The 21,552-nt window shown below is 46.6% G+C and overlaps 1 protein-coding gene across 1 annotated transcript in view; it reads left to right on the top strand.

Annotated features, from left to right (window-relative positions):
* Positions 1-2,990: 2,990 nt before the first annotated feature.
* RBPJ (recombination signal binding protein for immunoglobulin kappa J region) overlaps positions 2,991-21,552 on the top strand; it is a 140,312-nt gene continuing 121,750 nt past the window's right edge. Inside the window, exon 1 of the mRNA XM_054164263.1 lies at positions 2,991-3,066. Coding sequence (XP_054020238.1) covers positions 3,053-3,066 — 14 coding nt within the window. The 5' untranslated portion in view covers positions 2,991-3,052. The remainder of the gene's footprint in view (positions 3,067-21,552) is intronic.

Raw genomic sequence — 21,552 nt, 5'->3', positions numbered from 1 at the left:
CTCTTAGCAATTGCTTGAAAAGGCCAAAGTTGGCTGTGCAGAACTCCATCATCTCATGGTCACTGCAGCCAAGGCTGCCCTCAACCCTGACTGCTTCAACCAGCCCCTCCTCGTTAGTGATTATAAGATCCAGCAGTGCTCCTCTCCTCATTGGCTCATCCACCATTTGCCTATTGTCCACATCCCCACTAGACTGGCTGCCTTCCAGTAGGTTCCGTTTCTCAGAGGCACCTGGCAGGGGGAGGTGAGGTAGGCGTGGAGGGTGATTGCCTTCTGCCATGGCCATGAACTTGCCTCCCCTTGCATTTAACTTCTGTCTTCCACCTGACCGGGGCAGGATAGAGGGGCCCCTTTAATCTTGGATGCTATCTGGAGGGTGATCCCATTTCTGTTGCAGGGAGAGCAGAGCCTGGCTCCACCAGCCTATCTCCCTCTCGCACTCCTTGGCAGTCCTCAGCCTTTCAACCTCCTCTTTCAGCTCAGCCATGAAGCTGAGCAGATCTGCTCTGCTCACAGCCGGCACAGGGGCTGTCTCTGCAGTCCTCCATTGCGAGTGAAAGGCTTTGGCACTCCCTGCAGCCAGGGGCCTGGACACCTACCTGTTTGCGTGGCATCACTGTCTGGGTCGCCGCGTTTCTTTTGCTGACAGCTTTTGCCCGGGTTGCAACCATCGCTGCTCCGCTCGGTGTGGCTCACCCCACAAACTGCTGCAGTACGCCCAGGTGGCTCACAGCGCCCCCTCCTGTTCCACCTTGTGCAGTGCGCAGGGATCACAGATAGACCAAGTGCCGTCAGCAGCATCCCACCGAGACAAGTGTGCCAGCTGTTCTAGTGGAATGATACTGCTGGCACTCTGTGATTCATTTGTGCACTATAACATCCTTTGGGAACTGCATATTCTGACTGTGTATTCTTTATGGTCAGTTTCATGTGAGTACTGCTGTTTAGTCTTGAGAAGGGAAGGCTGAGGGGGGATCTTACCACCATCTATAAATATCTGAGGGGTGAGTCTCAAGATAAAGGTACAAGTCTCTTTTTGGTGGTGCCCAGTGATAGGACAAGGAACAACAGGTACAAGCCAGAACACAGGAGGTTCCATCTCAACACGAGGAGGCACTTCTTTACAGTGAGGGTGATGGAGCACTGGAAGAGGCTTCCCAGAGAGGTTGTGAAGTCTCCCTCCCTGAAGGCTTTCAAAACCCTCCTGAATGCTTTCCTGCGTGACCTGCCCTAGGTGATCCTGCTTTGGCAGGGGGGTTGGATTGGATGATCTTTCAAGGCTCCTTCCAACCCCTAACATTCTGTGAATGTCAGCTGGTGTGTGAAAAGTGTTCCTCATAATTCTAACACATTTACCATCTTGTATCATCAAAGAAACACCACAACCATACTTTATATAAAGTAATCTGTATGCAAAGTTAAATTTACAGAGACTGGGCATCTGGGAAATTACTCTAGTACAATGTTGCTCCATATATTTAGTGTTGCAAAATGTGACAGGTAGTTATTGAAGAGGGATTCTGTGTAGGAAAGGAGCAAAGACATCCATTGATCCGGAACGCACTTGCCCCAGACAAAATGAAGGATAAAGCCACAAACCTGCTCTGGATTTTGGGGCTTTGTCCCATGTGTTCCTGCTGTGTTTGCATTTCATAGATTATGAGGATTACCAAGAATCTTTGCCAGAATGGTGTTAAGTCTTGTTGAAACCCCAGTCCCCGATCTGATGTAGAAGTAGTCTTTCTATTGTTGCTTCACAGATATGCTGTCTCAAAAGCAGTGGCATGGCAGAACCACAGCCTATATACTGGAAATAACTGTTGGAGGTCACCTAGTCCAATCCTCTGCTCAAATCAGGGCTAACTCCAGAGCCAGATCAAGCTGCTAAGGACTTTTGGCTCAGGATTCTGTGCTGTCATATAGCTAGTCCTTCAGGCTTGGATCACTCAGTACAAGACAACATCACCTCTGGGAGCACTGCAGAATCAGTACCTGTATCAGCACTTGCCTGAAGTCTGTGTGGAAGCAGCATTGTGTGTTTTGGTGCAAAGCTCATTAGACTGTACCAGTGATTATAGCCTTGACCATCTTGAGGCTTAACACCCCTGCCCTGGAGTGAGAATTGAAGTGGATTTTCATGACGGAAGAGTTCCCCTTTGCCGTTTTGCTGTGCTTTAGTTAGATGGCATAGCCAATGAATGCCACAATGTGCTTCTGTGCACCCTTGAGGGGACCACCACTGGGATCTACACTGTCTGGATTGATCTGTCTTGCCAGAAGGTTCTATTCAGCCTTCATGGTGAAGTCTCAGCCTTTATCTGAGTAGGGGCCTGTTGTGAACACCCAGCTCTAGTTGCTTTTCCCACCATATATGAGGGAGGGGCAGCCAGCAGTTGCTGCCTAGAGAGGGCATGGACAGAACAGTCTTCTAAAGAGTTGTTTGCACTGCTAGGAAAGGCCAGGAGCTATTTCTGGGTGACCTGGCCAGCCATGCTCCCTTTAGAAGCCTCAGTGATAGGAGGGCTTTGGCAGCTGGAAGGCAGCCATGCTGTGGGGCATGAGTGACAATCACATCTCTCTCCACCCAGCAAAGCAAGAGCCACGGTCTCATTGGTACAAACTCCTTTTACTTACCAGCAAGACAATGGGTGCTGCTCAGCCTGGTCCAGAGCAAGGAGAGAACCATCCTTACAATGTATCTCAAGCAGTCTGAACTGTTTATTGACCTTCAGCCCAGGCAGCATTTCTATTTCTTTACAGGAGGGCTACTACCATTGGGAAGCTCTCTCTGCAAGCTCTTTCCAAACACTCCTCTCCCATTTCCCTTGGGCTGGAAGTAATTCTAGATTTGCCAGCTGGGACTCGGCCCCTGGGCTGATTCCAGCACCTGAGCCTGGGCTGATGTCAGAGTGAACCAGCTCCTCCTGTGGGACGTTGGTGTGCCCTGACGCAGGTGCTGCTTGGAAAGGTGCTTCTGGGCTTCTGTAGCGAGGGAGAAGGTGGCAGTGGCAAAGCTGAGTGGTGGCAAAGAAGTGATTTCCAGCTCCCTCGGATGTTTGTTTCCTGGTGAGTTTAAGAATATTCTTCATTCTTGTGGTGGTAGCAAGAAGTGGAATACTGGTTGCTTTGCCTATTTCTTTTGTTTTGAGCTTTGGAATATCTCTGACTAAAGAGAGAGTTCACCCCCAGAAGAACACCCAAAACAGAGACTAATCAAATGGGTAATTGTCTGAATGTAGAACAAAGCTTCTGTCTTAGTGTTTTCTGTGCTTCTTGTTTTCAAGTGAGAGCAAATTGCCTTTTGATATAAAATACATGGTTCAGTCTCTAGGGAGCTCTGTCTTTGTGTTCTTCTTGTGCATTATTATTTTAAAAGAGACCCAACCAGTACCCTGAGTGATCACAGCTGAGGACTGCAGACCTTTGTTCCCAGGAAAAAGGTAAAAGGGAAGAAATATTTCCTTAATTTCTGCTGGGTAACCAAGAAAATAAATTATTTCAAAGAAGAATAATGCTAAAATTTCTCCCCCTAAAAGTAATGTATGTAAGTAACAAAATTGATTATAGAATTATTTGCCAGCAGGAACAAGGGTGTTTGATCCTCAGGCTGTTGTGTGTGATTCAAATAACAACTGAAGATTGTTTCTGAGCACTGATGACAGGGCAGAGATTGGAGAGTCAAGGGGTCAGAAGGATTGTCTCAGGTGCATTGGTGGCAACAGTAACAGAAAGACTGAATGGTTTCTCTGCTTTCAGTTAAAGTCTGGTTTACACTCAAAGCTCTTGCCAAACCTTGGCTTTTCCCAGTTTCTGGATTATTTATCAGCTCAAACCAACCCAGTTAGCTTGCGTCCCTTGATGTCAGTTAGATGTCTGAATTTGGCCTCATATAGGGACCAGAGTGGGTTTTCCTGACCAACAAGCCAGAGCTTGGCTTGCAAAAGGTGTCTGCCCGGAAGGACAGGGGAAGCCTGGCCCCTGTCTGTGGAGCTGCTTTTGATGGAGATACTGACACATGTGAGTGAAATGGGGCTGGCCTCTTTCCAGCCTTTCTTCAGCAGGGTCACCTCTTTCATCTGCTACAGCTCCTTGTCCAGCAGTGCCCAGATGCTCTCAGGAGGTTCCCTTAGCTCTGGGGTGGCTGCTGCAGGGAGCTGAGCACTGTGGCCGCTCATGGTGTGGCTGTTGGGTGTCTCTCTGGCTGGGTCTCCATGTGCAGGGATCTGTGCATGGATTCACAAGCCCAGGCACAGCTGGTACCTCTTTCTTCAGGTGTAAACTCAGGCCTCTCTTCCACTGTTCAGTGGACTTCCTTTACAGACACCTCTGAACACTGGTAGTGGTTCTCCCCCAGTCACTGGGTAACTGAGGTGCTGGCTATCACATGCTTCACCTGAGAAATCTCCTGGCCGTTCCTGTGACATCTCTATGGATGTCAGCTAGAGAGGCTGGATCCCATCTTACACTGCAGTTGTGTGGCTGTGTGAGCATTTGCTGCAAGGCACTATTGTCTGTTGGTTCTGTTGTGGAGTCTTGGATGCTGGGGATTTCAGAAACAGTTGTCTTCTCTCCAAGACAAATAACCCAGCCCAAAATATACCTTTTGAGATAATCTTCAGAGTAGTACATGTGCTTTATGAACTCTCATGTACAACACAATCACTTGGTGTACCAAGAGGTCTGTGTCTATTGCCAGTGATTTCCCTCCTTGTCTGCTATAGAAATAACATTTAAAAGCAGTCATAACTGCTTCTCACGTTTACCACCTGAGCTGAATGAGCCTCAGTGGGGTTGCTGTCTCCTCACTGCTGTAGCTGGTTTGTTCTCACAGAGTTTTCTGGGTCATTAGAGTCATAGCTCCTTAACTGAGATGGTCATGCTTGTGCTTTGCCACCTATGCTTCCCCAAGACAATGTTTGGTTCTGCTTGCTGAGAATCACTCCTCTTGGAACTTTCAGAGTTTAGTCTTGTCTCTGCTTAGACTTTTCAAGACTTGTGTATCTTGAAGGAGATGTAGTTACCTGCACACTGAGTATCTGTGCAAGCAAACTGTCATAGGCTTGCTGGGGTCATGTGTAGAAGCCATGGCTGGGTGTAGATGAATCAGCTTCCAGTTGTACTGGGCTACCTGGTGGGCACCTTGCTGCCAAGCTTTTTAGTGATCTTTCCATGGGCTGCAGCTTTTCTCTGTAGGCACATCTGATCAGACCCACAACCAGTGTGGGAGCTTGTGGAGTAGAGGGATATTGCAGTATGAGTGCAGGTGCTGCCACAAAAGACTATGGAGGAGACTGAGGTATGTGCTCAAAGAAAGGAATCCAACAAACTTTCCTATCTGGTGTAGGGTAAAAAGGTCTCTTCAAGCCAACCCAAACTTCCTGTCTTCACTGTAGACTGCAGTGAAAACTGCAGCACTGCAGCCTGTCCTCTGAAGGGACATGCTTCGTAAAGATGGAAGCACTGCATGCAGGGATGGAAAACATCAGGTCAGCAGGCCCTGAGGGAATCTGACCTGCTGTTTGGTGAACAAGTGCCTGCAAAAGCAATCCTCAAGCAGCAAGGTAGCCTTGTGATGACCTCGCTGAGCTGCCGTGTGTATGGCCACTTGGTGACAGGGGTTCAGCTGGTGCTGTTTTATAGCATCCAGTGACCGGAGCCCATTTCAGAACACAAGAAGGCATATTTATTCAAATTTTCGTGTCTCAGAAACCAATGTTACTGAACAGGCTGTCCTAGTATGTTCTTTCAAGAAGGATACATTTTTCTCTTTGATCACAAAGAACCCGATTCCTGCCATGCTGAACAATCAGCCTCGGGCTCCAGCTCAGCAAAGCGCTTCTGTGCTCACCGAAATGCTGCCGTCAGTGGCACTTAACACATTATTTAAAGCTAGGAAGGGGAACTTGAGGGCTGGACTGCCTCTTAACGCTTTTCATTGCGGTGTGACTTCGCAGTCCCACTTCCACTGAGCAGCAGATGGGGCAAGTGAGCCTCCTTACAGTTACAATCAACATTTTTCTTAGGGCAGGGTTAAAGTGTAGCTCTCGTTGGCTCTTAGTTCAATAGCCTAGGTGGGAGTCTCTTTACCTTTGTACTGCAAGGGTCAATTACGTACTTTGACGCAACTGGAATATTTTCTTTTCAAACATGTGTCGTAAACAATTGTTCAGTTCCTTGAAATCCTGAGATTTAAAAGGATGTTCCTTTCTTTACACAGAGATGGAACCAAATCTTTCGACGGCTTTGTTGCGTGAAGATGAGGGAAGGAGTGTTCCCTCCCCACAACTAGCCAATAGTTAGATGGTTACAACACTCATGGGGATGCAGAATCACAGAATGTTAGGGGCTGAAAGGGACCTTGAGTGATCATCCAGTCCAACCTCCCGGCCAGAGCAGGATCACCTACACCAGATCACACAGGAGCACATCCAGGCAGGTCTTGACTATCTCCAGAGAGGGAGACTCCACAACGCCCCTGGGCAGCCTGTTCCAGTGTTCTGTCGCCCTCACAATGAAATAATTCTTCCTCCTGTTTCTATGGAACTTCCACCCATTGCCCCTCGTCCTGTCATTGGTATCACTGGCTCCATCCTCTTGGCACTCACCCTTAACATCTTTATAAACATGAATGAGGTCACCCTTAGTGTCCTCTTCTCCAAGCTGAAGAGCCACAGCTCCCTCAGCCTTTCCTCATAAAGATGATGTTCCACTCCCTTAATCATTTTAGTGGCTCTGTGTTGGACTCTCAAGCAGTTCCCTGAGGTCCTCCTTGAACTGAGGAGCCCAGAACTGGACACAATATCCCAGATGTGGCCTCACCAAGGCAGAGAAGAAGATCCAGCTTTTAGTCCCTGGTAGTCTTTTGTGTGCCTATAGCGTGTACCCATGACAAGATCACCTTTTCCAATCTTCTTCAAGGTTCTTCTCCAAGGTTATCTTCTCCAATCCTCTCCTCCAAAAGCTGTTGTCACTTTTACACATTTTCCAATGCACCAGACTTGTACAGATACATGAGTGGCCACAATGGCTTTCTGCCCCTTCTTCTCGCTTCCTGTTCATACCTCATGTTATGTTATCCAAAGAGAGACCCTCTTGGGATAAGTCAGTTCCTCAACACTGCCTGTTATCAGGAGTAAAAGCTTTCTCCCTTGCTGTGCTCTGCCTCATCCCCTCTCCTTGAAGCTCTGCTTGGCAGTGTGAGTTCTGGATCTGGCTATGTGTTTCCTGGTGATTCGGCCCTTGTGCAAGAATCGTTTGCTGCCTTGTACTGAGGCAAAGAGCTCCAGTGAAGCTGCCCTTGCCTGAGGTACAACCAGGTGCAGGTGTAGAATCCAGTGACAGTGAGGAGCTTCTGCTTGCCCCATAGACAAGAGATCACTGGTTAGTGGGATGTATCTTGCTCATGCGGAAGCAGCTCTCGCTGTTCAGCCTTGAGTAAAACTTATGATGTGTGTCCTCTCTTACTCTTGAGTGAGGCAAGATTTGAGACTGTTGGGTGGAGAAGTGAAGAAACCTTTAGCTACAGTAAACTGCAGAGGCCACTCCAATACATAACATTAATATGAAAGAAAAGAGTTTGCCTAAACACTTCATTGAAATAATAATTAAATAACCCCCCCTGCTACCAAAACAGAACAACCTGCAAAAAACACACACACAACCCTCACCCCAGACAATCCCCCAACCAAACCAGCAAACCCTACATCTTTCTCCTCAAATTTTAGAAAATAGAATAGAATTAACCAGGTTGGAAAAGACCTTTGAGATCATTGAGTCCAACCTGTCATCCAACACTATCTAATCAATTAAACCATGGCCCCAAGTGCCCCATCCAGTCTCTTCCTAAACACCTCTAGTGATGGTGAGTCCACCACCTCCCTGAGCAGCCCATTCCAATGGCCAATCACTCTCTCTATGAAGAATTTCTTCCTAACATCCAGTCTAAACCTCCCCTGGTGCAGCTTGAGACTGTGTCCTTTTTAAACATTGAAAGAGAGAAATAGATATGAGCCTTGTCCCTCAGCTATGTGGAGAAAGCCTTGGCTGCTAACTGGCTTTAACTAGTTTAGTGGAGGGGTCTGTGTGCCACCATCTATTACTATCTGTGATATCCAAAACTTCTCTGGGTGGGAGGGAGTACGGAGGACTTTCTGGCTGGATTAGCCTGACTGTTCTCTTGCTTGAAGTCACCACGTGGCTTAAAATAAGATGTACTGAGTACCAAGGGGGACAAACTGGTGTAAACTGAGAGCAGCTCCTTTGCAAACAGTGAAAGTGACTATACTGCAGGCATCTAAACTGGCAAGAGTCTGGCTTACTTTCTCCTGAAGGACACTAGACAGGATCTAGGCTTTACCTTAACCTATTCCATATTTTGAAGGAGCAACTTATGTTACCTTTTCCTCAAGGGTACCTCAGCTTTTCCCTCTTTCACAGCCTCATGAAGCCCTCAGACTTCATCTCTAGCACCTCCATGATGAATGGCCTGATTCAGACTGAACTTCTTATACCCAAATTCCTACAGCCTGTCTCAGTCCTGCTTTCCTTACCATCCACTCAGTCCTCTGACAACCCTATAACAAAACCTCCTTTGGCTCCTGCCCTATCTGCCTTCGCCTTTGAGTGCTTTCATTGGCTCACTACGTTCTGAATGACAACTAAATTCCTCAGTGCATTTTCAGCCAGAATTTGCATTTTGTTCCTTGTGTGTGTTATGACCATCTGAAATCCTCTGACTTCACCCCTATTCTCACAGTCTTCCTCTATCCCTCCCTGTTGATGAGATGTTCTCCATGTAAGCTGAGCAGTGTTACTAGCTCTCACCCCTCCTACTTTCACACTCCTGACCTTCCCTCAAGAGCCAGGGTTTTTTCTCTTACTTTTCCTCTTTGTGGATGGGAAGAACTGCTTTATAAGAAATGAGCTGCTCCTGGGGTAGGTGTAAAGCATGGGTCAGACTGCACAGGCTCTTCAGGAACATGGGTTGTGACACAATCACAGCCTGAGGCAGACGGAAACACCTCCAGTGTGCAACGGTTCACAGTGAACCAACTGCTCAGCGACACGCTGGCCTCTGAGGAAAGCTGCACATGCTGTGAGCCAGAGGTGTCTCAGGAGGACAGAAAGTCTGTCTGCTCTTTGGCTCTTCACAGACAGCAGATGTTCCATGAGAAGGTGAAACATGCACTCAATGTCTATATTTACTTGAAGCCAATGGCAGCTCAAGGGAAGGCAGAGGTCCAGCCAAGTGTGTTTAGCGCTGCGGTAACACTTCTGTTCTGGTGCAGCATCTCTCACCCAAATCTCTGAACGTTCTGAGAGCACTAGCAAAGAGACACTAATGCCAGTCTTGGGGGCACACTCTAGCCAGGTCTTCACTGCCTGCTGTGTATGCTGCCATCCAGTCTACACTGAGCATGGTACTCATGCTGCTTGACCAAGTCTTGGCTTAGCTGCACGGAGGGTTTCTGCAGCTGATGTGGAGCTGGTGCTGATGTAGCTGCTCTGGTGACAGATCTTGAGCAGGCCACTGCATGGCTGCCTCTGGTGGGTAAAAGTGAGCTGCACTCCCTGTAGTGTAAAGATACTTCTGTTCTATTTTTAGAAACAAAAAGTTCAAGACCTAGACTGAAGGCAAAAAGCAACTCATGAAGATACATCTCTCTTTTCTACTGCTTCTTCTGAAGGGGGGGAAATGGAAAAAGTGTAGGTTATTGCCAGTGAAAACAGGCTTAGGGTGGATTGTGCCATGTCTACCTGCTCAGTGATTTTCAGCTCATATCTAGTACAGGGAAATGTCCAGTGACCTGGAAGGGAGAGAGCAGTCTCTTCATCTGTGTGTGGACTTTCTTTCTGGAGCTCTTTGGATGCTTATTTTGAGATCCAGAGGTCACTTGCCACTCTTCAGTGGCACAGAGAAGAGCACTGTGTCTTTAGCCAATAGCAGAGTGGCAATGCAGGGACTTTGTATGGGTTTTTTTTCTAGTAAAGAACATGCTGCCAAACAAACATGACCTGATTCTGGGTATGCCCTGGGTTAGGCCAGCAGAACTCTGCTGCTCTGAAGAGTTTCCAGCATAGCCCTAGGGACTGATAGCTCCAGCATGACTGGGGGATGGCTCTACTACACTCATATATCTCCAGATCATTGCAGTGGATGGCTTCTCTGTGGTGGTCTGGTGGTTTGTACTAATTTTTTCACAACACAGGCGAGGAGTCAATCTCTGAACGTTTCTGGAATGGACAATCAGCTTTGTTTCATTTATTCCATTTCTGGAATGGACAATCAGCAGACTTTATTGCTGAGAAACTTGCACTGTTCCCTTCTCCTTAGCTCACTCCTGGTGGTTTTCTGTAGGCATTTCCCCAAATGACCTTGCTGGAACCAAAGTGAAACAAATGGCACTGCCCATGTTCTTCTCTGAGTCCCTTAATTTAAATGTTTTCATTCTGTGGAGAGGGTTTTTTTCCTCTCTCTGTTGTTCTCTCTGCTCCTTGGCTGCCTGCAGACAGCCCTATCTGTTTGATTAGAGGGAAGCCTTGCATGTACCGAGTGGCTCCTTCTGCTAATAATTTGTTCTCTGGAGCCTGTTGCACACAGTGTAAATAACTTACTGTTTAGTACTTTCCCTTTCTGCTCCCAACTGCTGGCAGTGAGTTGACCCACCTTTTTTTAAATTTATTTTTTATTTCAAATTTATCTTTCTTTGCCATCCTTGTTTCTAGGTTAATAAAGATGCATTGCTGGTGCCTATGTTTTCTGGTTGTCTTGTGTTCCCCCGGCAGCTCTACTTAAAATGGGAATTGAAAATGCAGCTGCCATCCTGGAGCAATGTTCAGTTTGGTGCTGGGACAGGGGTAAGATTTTTGCCCTGCTTCAAAAAGTCTAATGGTGTATGCTGAATAGATGCAGTCTCTGTATAAACAGCAGTTTCCAACCATCCTGCCATGTAAATTCAGGCTCTTCATAAACAGTCTTAATTTGGCACATTCTGTGTGTGTATACTGCTAGGATGTCCAGCATGTTTAGCACATCAGACATAGCTTTGCAGTGGTGGATGTAGGTATTGGAAGTTCTCCAGTCATGGTACTATGCATGCCCTGCAACCTCTAGCTCAGAGTAGGGTAAATATTTAGAGTGGCTGAGCCCAGTCCGGGCTCTGTGCTGTTTTAACTACATTGCTCCTGCCTCATTTAAAGCTGGCTTGGGCATTTCTCCACCACACCAGAATTGCTGCTGAGTACACATACCCCTAGCTGGGGCTGAGGAAGGCCACAGTCATGTTTTTCATGGTTCCAAGCCTGATTCTTAGGGTGCTTGAGGTTTTTTTTACTGTGTGACTATGACTGCATGTGCTTTTTAATACAGGAAAAAACAGATTGTGACAGACTAGTGAAGTCAGTAGAGTGGTTACATTTGCCTACTTTCTTGGAAATCTTCATCATTCCTGTGTTCCTAGGGATGAATATAAGGAATCTACCAACCTAGACAATATTCTTTTAATAGCACAAGTAGGTTTCAAATAACATAAATCAGACAGCTTTTGCTTTTTCTTCCACTGATTTCTTCTAAGCACAGGACACCTCTGAGCACAGGGTAGAACAGGCACAGAGAAGCTACCCATTTGACATTTGCATTTTACAAACTAGATCCTGAAGAAAAAAAAAATACTTTGAGGAGGGAAAATTTGTCACCTTAACACTGCAAATGATGTGAAATCAGAATGTCCTCCCTCCCACCACAGAATGTGTTTGCGGTAGGTAGGTGGAGGAGATGCAGGGTGATGGTATAAAAATACCCTGTAAAAACAAATGTTTGGCTAGGGGAGAGAGTTTGTCACTTCAGCCAGACTAGAGAGGGGGGAAACCAGACAGACTGGGGGTGGATGGGGGATATGTCACTTCAGCAAGGTAAATAACTTGACAAAGTGTCTCAGAAATAGCAGTCAAAGAATTAGCATGAGAAGATCAGATATTAAATGAGTCGGTGGCCTAGAAAGTTATGAGGAAGCAACAGAAGCTGTTTAAACAGAACAATGAAGAGTGTAAGAAATGGTTAAACATGTGGCAGAGAATGAGCAGAGGATGACAGGTAGAAACCCTGAGGGAAAGCACATAGCCTTGCTCATGGCCACTCTGTGCATTTCCATAACAGAAGCATGCTCTTCCTCCTTTGTCTTGACAATAATTGAGATGTGCCAAGTGGAAGGCAGACCAGGGGCTCTCTATGGTGTTGTAACTGCTGCATGCATCTTCACCACGTGTTGCTAGCATGACTATCTCTGTGTGGGACATTCCCTCCAAGTGTGGTATGGACTGTTCAGTGCACTCTGTAGCATCCAGCGCTGTGCAAATGCCAGCAGAAACCAATATGACCACCCACCACAGCAGCCGGGGTGGGAGGTGGCAGTTTGCCTTGTGGTGTTCAGAAGAAGTTTGCATGCTGTGCTGGCAGACTGACGTTTCCACATGTAAAGAGCTGTTGGGTGCAGGAGCTGGCAGGAGGGAGGGTCAGGAGGGATGGCACTCGGTGCCCTTATGCAGTTCAGGTTGACAGTAGCAGCTGTCAGTGTTGGGAGGGCAGTCTCCTTCCTATGTCTGATATTTATAGTTTTTATCTGGTTTTAATGGACTTCCCTCAGTGCTCAAGAAGGTGCCTAGGCAAGGAAGTGCGGGTGAATGTGTAAGAAAGAGACAGAGGAGGTGGGGAAGGGAGTAGGCTGGTGAAATGCCTTTTGCATCTAGTAATCTGTTATCTAGACATATATTGCCCTGCTTTATGGACAGCTTCAGGTGCTGTGCTCCTTCCTACTCCTCATTCCCTGTTGCTTTAATCTCTGGAGATGTGAAAGTGGCTTGGGTAGAGCTTTCCATGAGGAGAAGGTGCTTTGATAAATCAGACCAAACCTTCTCTCCTGCTTGCTCTAGCATTTCACTAAGAAGTGTGTAGTACTCCTGCCTTGGTGGTGCTAAGCCATTATCTCTGCCCCATGGTGTAACACTGGAAGGGGAGCTCAGCTGAGATGGGGCAAACAACCCTCTGGTGCTGTGGACAATGGGTCTGTACCTCTTGTGAGGGCTTTTGGCAGCCCACCTCCTGTGCTGACAGCCTGGCTGGTTCAGGTCCCCCTTCAGAGCGGGATGAGACTGGTTCTTATGCAGGATAGGTTTCAAGGGTGACATGAGCTATGGAAATTCATTGGTGCCCAATTTGAAATCAAGGATGGAAGAACATTCAGGTCTCTTCTCCTCCTTTGACCTACAGCATGTTGCTGGGGTCTGTTGCACAGGCAGCACTTTCCCCCCCAGTAGGTGCTCGTACAAATGTGGCTATATCTGGCCATCTTGGTATGTTGACGTGCAGTCATTGCATACTTGCATCCCACGGGAAGGCAAAGGGTATTTTTTCCCCCTTCAGCAAATTTCAAAGAAAATACACTAACAAAACATTGTTAAAGAAGTTTTGCACGCTCCAGCCAGCAAACTGAAACCTAGAATACCTCCTGAGAGCTGCCCGTGCAGCTGCGCTGCTGCCGTCTCCTCCAGAGCTGACTCGGGCTGGCCGTGGGGGATTAGCAGGCTGAGTTCCCTGACTCTCATGCGTGTAATATTGATGAAATATTTGGGTGGAAATCTAGCTTTTACATGTCAGATTTGTTTCGTTGCACCAGTTGGTGAATGGAGACTGCCCTCACAGCAGCTGCCTGAGTATCGGGTAACGCAGTGTGCCTTGATGCCTTGTCGGGTTTCAGTGTTTGCTCGCAGCACAAACAGGCCCAAGCATTGTGCTAGGGTTTGGTTGGTGTTTTTTTTATGAAGATCCAGAGTTTGTGGAGAGTATCTTTTCCCTCCACTTTCTCAAACTCACAGCTTCTCATGCCTCTGCACCATGCCTGCCTTCCGCCCATTTAATGATTCACCCTTTACTGTGCAAGTGCTGAGGGGCACTTGAATCATGATAAGAAGTGCAGGATAGAAAGCAAGGCTTCTGCCTGTGTGTTGCCAACTACACCGGGGTCTTCCTGAGCATGTAATGCTGTAGCAACTGAGCAGTCAGTGTTGTAATAGCTAAGAGATGCAGAATTAGTCATTAACTTCTTTGCTGGAGACATTCAAACTAAAACCTGAAGCTTTTCATGGAAATTCAGTACTTGTGATGAAACTCTTAGGGGAGTTTCTTACATGCAGCATGCAATTTCTGATAAAAGAGAAAAGGGAGAAGTTCACTGCAGGGTGTTCAATAAACTTGGTCATTGGGTGATCTCTGAGATGTACATGACCAAATTGTTAAGTTCTCAGAATGAGCTGGAAAAAACAGGAATGCAAATTCTTCTCTTCAGGACTGTAGATAAGTGTCCCAAACACTGGGCTTTTGAAGAGGGCACAGGAGTCTGATTTCCATGGTTTCTTTGTGTGAAAACTCTCAGGATCTTAATTCAGTTCTGAAACGATTCCTTGCTTTTATTTATTTATTTAACCTGGGACTGAAAGTTTTTATTTTTGCACAGTGGAGGAAACCTTCTTACCCAGCCAGCTGGAATAATAGAAGTTGTAGGTGTCTTGTGAACATCAGGCAGAGAAGAAGAAGAAAGCGCGTTGTTTCATTGGCTCGCTGCGAGGGGAAAATCTGAGCTTCATTTAAAAGTCAAATGTAAATACATTTTTGCTAGCTTTGGCTTGTGGCAGATCAAGACTTGACATATGCTCATTTCTCCTAGCGAGCTGCTAGGGATTCGCACCAGCTTGGTTGAAATCTACCTTGGACAGATGACAAGAGGGTTTCATGAGCACCCTCTGTCTCAAGGCGACAGCCTCTGCTCCACAACCAGCGAGGGGCAAGAGCATTTTAGAGGAAGGATGCCGGAGAGCAGCTTGGTTTTCTCACTTGTCAGGGTTATTTGTTTCTTTCCTGGCAGAACCACCAGAAGCAGGTTAAGGATGACACAAACTAGCAACAAATCAGGGGGTGGAGGACAGAGCATGTGACAATGCCCTGGCTATGGTGCAAACATTTGGGCTACGTTTCGAAAGCCTGGGTTTGTGTTCAGCAGAGTTCACCAGTGAAAAATAAAAGTCTTTGACGATAACAATCAACAAGCTCACTCTCATTAGTGTCTGCCCTTCAGAGAAGAGGCTGGAGCTGATCCCATCAAGCTGTGATTTGGTTCAGTGCACTAGGGAGGGTTCCTAGAAGCATTCCCCTAGCTTCTTCACACTGTGCACTGAGGGGAAAAAACCAACATTTGGCAATTTGTTGTCAATATTTGTATAACTCCTGATGCCACTAAAACTGCATATGCAGGCTTTAAACTAACAAAAACAAAACCATGGCCAAGCTGGGGAGCGGGATTTGTTTCCATGCACAATTAGGTTTATTTGTTTAGGTCTCATTTTATTTGCTTTCAGATGACTCAGATAGGAGTATTGCAATCCTTTCAAAGTGAAGTAGTGTTCTGTGTATTTTGGGCATTTGGCTTAGCCAAATGTGGAAAGAATTGGCTGCTTAATAGTATTTTCCTATCCAGAGGTTTTTCAGACTTTTGAGAGGAACTGAAGGAATGTCCCATCCATGCCAGGCTTCCCCCCTGCTTTCACAGCGTCCCTCCACATGATTGTTAAAGAGCACAGGAATTTTAAAACGCTTCTCTGTTGTGCAACTGCTAGCAACAACTCCTATTAATGGCTTTACCATGATGCCCATGCGTGCTAAAACTCCTCCTGGTGTCACCCATAACGTGCTGCTGCGAGTGCCTCCTGACCCGTCCCAACGGGGATACATGGATGGGTGCACTGCTCAGGATCTCCCATCCTGCTAGACCAGCTCTGGGTTTGCTGAAAGTGATTTCCTGCACACATGAAGGGATATTTACATTTTGGCAAGTCGCCCTGTTTTCTGCTGGGAGTTAGTCACCAAGGGCAGATTATTTTCCGATGGACATGCTTGCACGCCATCGGTGTTAAGAAAATTGCCTTGAGTCTCAGCACTGTGGTGTTTCTTTACCCTCCACTCCCAGCCCAAAAACCCCAAAGAAAATAAAAGTGCAAGTTGTTTTTTTGGTTTTGTTTGTTTCTTTCTTTCTTTCTTCTGTCTTATATGAGTAGGAGGTAATGGCATTTAATTGGTGTTCAGGCACCGCTCTGTTTGGGGGAATTTTGTTGTTGTTGTTGTTGTCTTCATCTTCTTCTAATAATTTTGCTTCTGGAAATGCCTCCTTGGGTGCTGTTTTGGAAAATGCAGGCAATGTGAATAAATCCACATTTATTCCTATTGCTATGAAACATGAAGGTTAAAGGATTTCCTGCACTCACCAGAAGTATGCATCTGATTTATAGCCTTCCTTAATGCTCTTCCCACTCACACTCATAAAAGAAATATAGTAACAAAGGATAATGGAGAACCTCTTTTAAAGTTTGTTCTGATAAAACCAAACTGGAACTTTATTAAGTCTTAAATGTCAGTCCCAAAATTTGGAATGTTTTCCAAATCAAGAACAATAACTGTGGAAAGTGTCTGTGTGGAAGGGAGCCATGGCTCAGCACCCTGCTGGCACACACACCTCAGGGGCAGATGGAGCTTGCACATCAGAGTCCTCTCTGGGCAGCAGCTTGCTCTGTGAGACTGCCTGACCCCAGGAAGGACTGAGTAACGCTTAGGATATGTATTGGTGGCCTTGTTCTGCTTTTAAGAGGGTAGGAGCCCAAATGTAGCTGTGACAAATGACCAAATTGAGGAGAGATGTATATGCTTAGTATATGTATTGGTGGCTTTGTTCTGCTTTTAAGAGAGTAGGAGCCCAAATATAGCTGTGACAAATGACCAAATTGAGTAGGGATGTATATCTTCAAATACAATAAAGAAGAAAGAAATACAGATTTCCAAACCTGTGTTAAAAACTAGAAGTAGTGAGGTGGGCAAATAGATTGGATGCTACCTAGAGATGCGTTCCATGCCACTGATGCTTAGTATCCTTCCCTTTAGCTGTGGAGAGCTGAGACTGTCCAAGTGGATGAAACCCATTTAGTGACCTTACTGACCATGATCTCACTTTATTACACCTTCAAGACACTGTGATGTTGTGCCCTGAAAGCCTTCAGTTGTGTTGGCTGCACAGCCCAGCATGCAGGCTGCAGCCCCCTACCCTCTCTGCACACCCCGTTTTGCTGTGTGCAGCTTTTCAAGCCTAACCCAAGTCAGAGTGAGGCCATGGGCTTCACTATGACCTGAGAGGGGGAAGCGGAGGGCTGGGTCAGGACCTGTCACAGCTCTTATTCTATGGGCTAGCCTTAAATGGGGAATCTGATTATCAAGGCACGTTCTTGATGTAGGACACTGAATTAATTTGTCTTCTGTTGACAAGTAAACACAAAATTAAGTTTTGTACACTGAAAATGTGGAACCATCCCAGATGCATCTTCTTCAAGTACACAGGAAAATATAAAGGCAGCACACTACATGGAAGAGACTTCCTTCATTAAGCTGAGTTTTACTATGTGTGGGCTCCTGTAGTTGCCACATACAACTAAATGGTAAGACAGAGACTTCTCTTGGCAAGTTCTGTTTATTTTTTGCCTTTTCACTTGTACCACAGTGAGCTACAGCTGTGCAGGTTGTCATTTCAGCCTAAGATGGTTTTACCCCTTCCTTCCTGCAGATGTGTACTTGTGTGTAGGCAGACACTTGCAGATGCCTCGCTAGTAATTCAATTGTTGAGACTTGTGGGCTTATCACCACTTCCTGATGTGCATTGCAGGTAACCCTGCAAGTGGAAAGAAAATGAGGAGAAAAGGAGTTTCAGATTTATAAGCATCAGCCTTGATTCTACAAGACAAAGTCAGGACATGGAAGGCAGGCAGACTACCCTTCCTCTTCCAGGTGATGAGGGACCTGAACAGTTGAGGACTAGTTAAATCTTAGGACAGTGCCAAGCACATGTTAGTCTTCTATTCTTTCTCTAGGACAGAATGAGGTAAGTTTGAGTCTATCTATTAGCTGAGGGTGGGAAGGAGGTGGCTACCAGCCATGAAGGAGGAGCTTAGATGTCCTGGGTTAACACAACCTGCTCTCACAAGCTCCCCCACCCCTTATTCAGACAGGAGGGAAGTAACACACACAAAAATGGATTGGGATAACAAATGTACTGGGATAATACAATGCACAATGACCTGAGCCTGTTTGCAGAAAAGAGCAGGAAAATGCAGCAGCAGAAGAAGCCAGCAATAAAAACAGTTCCCCTCCCCTTAGCATGCAAAAGGCAGCCGTGAGGAAAAGACTAACACCTCAAACTCAGAAACTGGAAGCAGCAACCAGAACAGGAAGCCTCTCACAGCAAGTCTGAACATCAAGCCCCATCATGCTTTGCTCCATTCAGCACTTTCATTTTGAAGCTGGCATGGTATTGAATATCATCATCAGATTCAACTCAACCCATGGCGTTAGGTCACTTGAAGGTTAAAACATATCCTAGTCAGTAATGACTGCACCAAATGCTGGGAAGCGTGAGGGGGAAGAAGGGTGGAGGAACATCACAGGATGTTGGGATTTGAAAGGGACCTCTGAAGATCATCAAGTCCAACCCCCCCGCCAGAGCAGGTCCATAGGCTCTAGCACAGGTTGCACAGGAATGCATCCAGATGGGTCTCGAAAGACACCAGGCTGCCTCTGGGGAGCCTGTTCCAGTGATCTGTGACCCTCACAGTGAAGAAGTTCCTTCTCAGGTTGAGGTGAAACCTCCTGTGCTGTAGTTTATGTCCATTACCCCTTGTCCTATCACAGGGTATAGCTGAGCAGAGCCTGTCCCCTCCCTCTTGACACCCAGCCCTCAGATATTTATAAATATTTATTCAATCCCTTCTCAGTCTTCTCCAGAGTAAACAGCCCCAGGTCTCTCAGCCTCCCCTCATAGGGCAGTGCTCCAGTCCCTTAATCATCCTGGTAGCTCTCCATTGGACTCTCTCCAGCAGATGCCTGTCCTTGACAAATTGCTAGTGATGCTTTGAGGACTCAGCATCATGGTAGTTTGAGAGACTTTAAGGCCTCAGAAGAGGCTTTGCACTGCTGTCCTCTGGCACTGGAATTTTCTCCATATCTGAGCCTTGTGGCACATCATTTGACTCAGCCTCATAAAATGATAAACTTCAGACCATTTTGACCTACAAGTGCTACTGTCAGACCCCACTTTCCTCCCTCTCCCCTCCCAATGCAGATCAAAGTGTTACCCAAAAATCAGTTCTTTGGCGTGCTGCTTTGTGATGTTTCACTTTCCACAGATAGGCTTTATTAGCTTATCCAGTTCATTTTAAACAGGACCTTTGATCCAGCTATGATTAATAACCTTTTTATGGTGATATATGTTTACTTCCTCATTGCTGTGTTGCATGAAACGAAAGCTGCCATCTTTGAACTTTATACTCTACAACAAAGAAAAACATTGTGTGTCTTCATTCCAGCAAAAATTTTATGTGTTTCCCCCTCCTTGCTATTATTCACTTCTTTATACCAATATCGACAGCTGTGCGACTTCCCTATCACAGAGTCACAGAATTATTGAGGCTGGAAAAGACCTCTGAGATCATCAAGTCCACCCTATGACCTAATACCACAACATCAGCTAAACGATGCCACCGAGGGCCACATCCGATCTTTTCTTAAAGACTTCTAGTGATGGCAACTTCACCACCTCCCTGGGCAGTCCATCCCAGTGCCTTTCTGTGAGCAAGTGCTTCCTAATATCTAACCCAAACCTCCCCCGGTGCAGCTTCATACCATGCCCTTGTGTCCTGTCACTAGTTGCCCGGGAGAAGAGCTCAGCCCCCACCTGACTGCAACTTCCTTTTAGGTAGTTGTAGAGAGTGATAAGGTCTCTTTCTTGTGCTCTGACCTGTGATTGTAGTTAGCAGGCTGCAGAGCCCACCTCATAAACCTGAAATTGTGGCTGAACACTTCTTTAACATGACTACATAGCTTCCTACTTCATCCCTGAGTGCTGAAGCATCTGACTGCAAGGTACATAGTAAATTAACCACTCGTGAGGCACTGCAGCAGCTTCCCAGACCAAGCAGTATTAGAGTGCAAGTAAGTAGCACGTAGAAATAGCCTGCTTCTGCCCCGCTAAATGGCACAGGCTTGAGCCACAAATCCAGCAGACCTTAATGATGTCATGTATGTAGGTCAAGTGAACGAGACTGCTTGCACAAGTTGGGAGATTGTAGGATTCCAGCTTGAGACAAAGCTTCAGGTGTAGATGAGGAGAAAATGGCACAGTGCAGGAGAGGAAATCCTCTTCCGACCCTGCCATGCAAAGTAAAATTGCTGGAGAAGGCTCTGATTTGTGGTGTTTGCCCTTTCCGCTCTCCATGAGTCTCTGCTATCACTCAGAAAGGCTGGGGCAAGGGACTAGACCATTCTGACAATAGTGCTTTATCTGCCAGCTGTGTGGAGAAAAGCCAATGGGCTGGAGAGCAACACTGGTCTGTGAGGGGCTGAAGCTAGGGGGTATGAAGCTTGATGCCAATACCTGACTATGCATGGCCAGGCTCTCACTTCCATATTGTGGCCGTTTGATGCTGTGCCTTTAAGGAAGGGGCACACTGGCTAAATGTTTGTAAAATATTTTGGTTTTCTAAACGAATTTCATTGGTAGGATTGTGGGAGGAGAGATTGGACCCAGGGGAGTTGGGAACTTTCTCTCAGTCTTCCTTCCTTCACTGTCCCTCTCGGCTGGATCTGCTTCTGGGCTTCTTGCCAAAAGATAAGAACTAACTCCCTGTGCATAGGCCTCCGCTTGCTGTACTAATTCCCTTTTCGTCTCTTCTTCTACCTCTTTTGGGGGAGAAGGGAGGTAGGGGGGTGAAGGGGGCACAGGGGGAAGCCCCCTCTGTGGGGGGTCTGGTTTCTGGTTGAGTTCATTTGCTGTATATTCCTGTATATATTGTAAAATCCCTGTATTTGTTGTGTTACATCTAATCTGTTTCCTTGTAAAATATACTCTCATTTCTCCGACTGGGTTTAGCCGTGGTCTCTTTCTCAGTGGGGGAGGGAAAGCAGAGCCTTTCCTTTCAAACCACCACACTCTTTTTATTGGCGCCCAACGTGGGGCTTCCCCCTGTGACATATGAAAGGGGGAAATCATATGTCAAGAAAACATCCACCGTTTCCACCTAGCTTTCATTCACCCCTTGCTGGCTTTATGACTAAGTCTAGCAAAGTGCTCTTGTGGCCAAGAAGGCCAGTGGTATCCTGGGTTGTATTAGAAGGGGTGTGGTCAGCAGTTCAAGAGAGGTTTTACTCCCTTGCCACTCTGCCCTGGTGAGGCCACATCTGGAATAATGTGTCCAGTTCTGGGCCCCTCAGTTCAAGAAGGACCTCAGGGAACTGCTTGAAAGAGTCCAGCACAGAGCCACAAAAATGATTAAGAGAGTGGAACATCTTCCTTACGAGGAGAGACTGAGGGAGCTGGAGCTCTTTAGCTTGGAGGAGACTAAGGGGTGACCTCATTCATGTTTATAAATATGTAAAGGGTGAGTGCCAAGAGGATGGAGCCAGGCTCTGCTGGG

Source organism: Dryobates pubescens, chromosome 1, assembly GCF_014839835.1.
Source record: "Dryobates pubescens isolate bDryPub1 chromosome 1, bDryPub1.pri, whole genome shotgun sequence".
Classification (NCBI taxonomy): Eukaryota; Metazoa; Chordata; class Aves; order Piciformes; family Picidae; genus Dryobates; species Dryobates pubescens.
The sequence above is the reverse complement of the archived record's forward strand: the minus strand, read 5'-3'. Positions and strand labels throughout refer to the sequence as shown.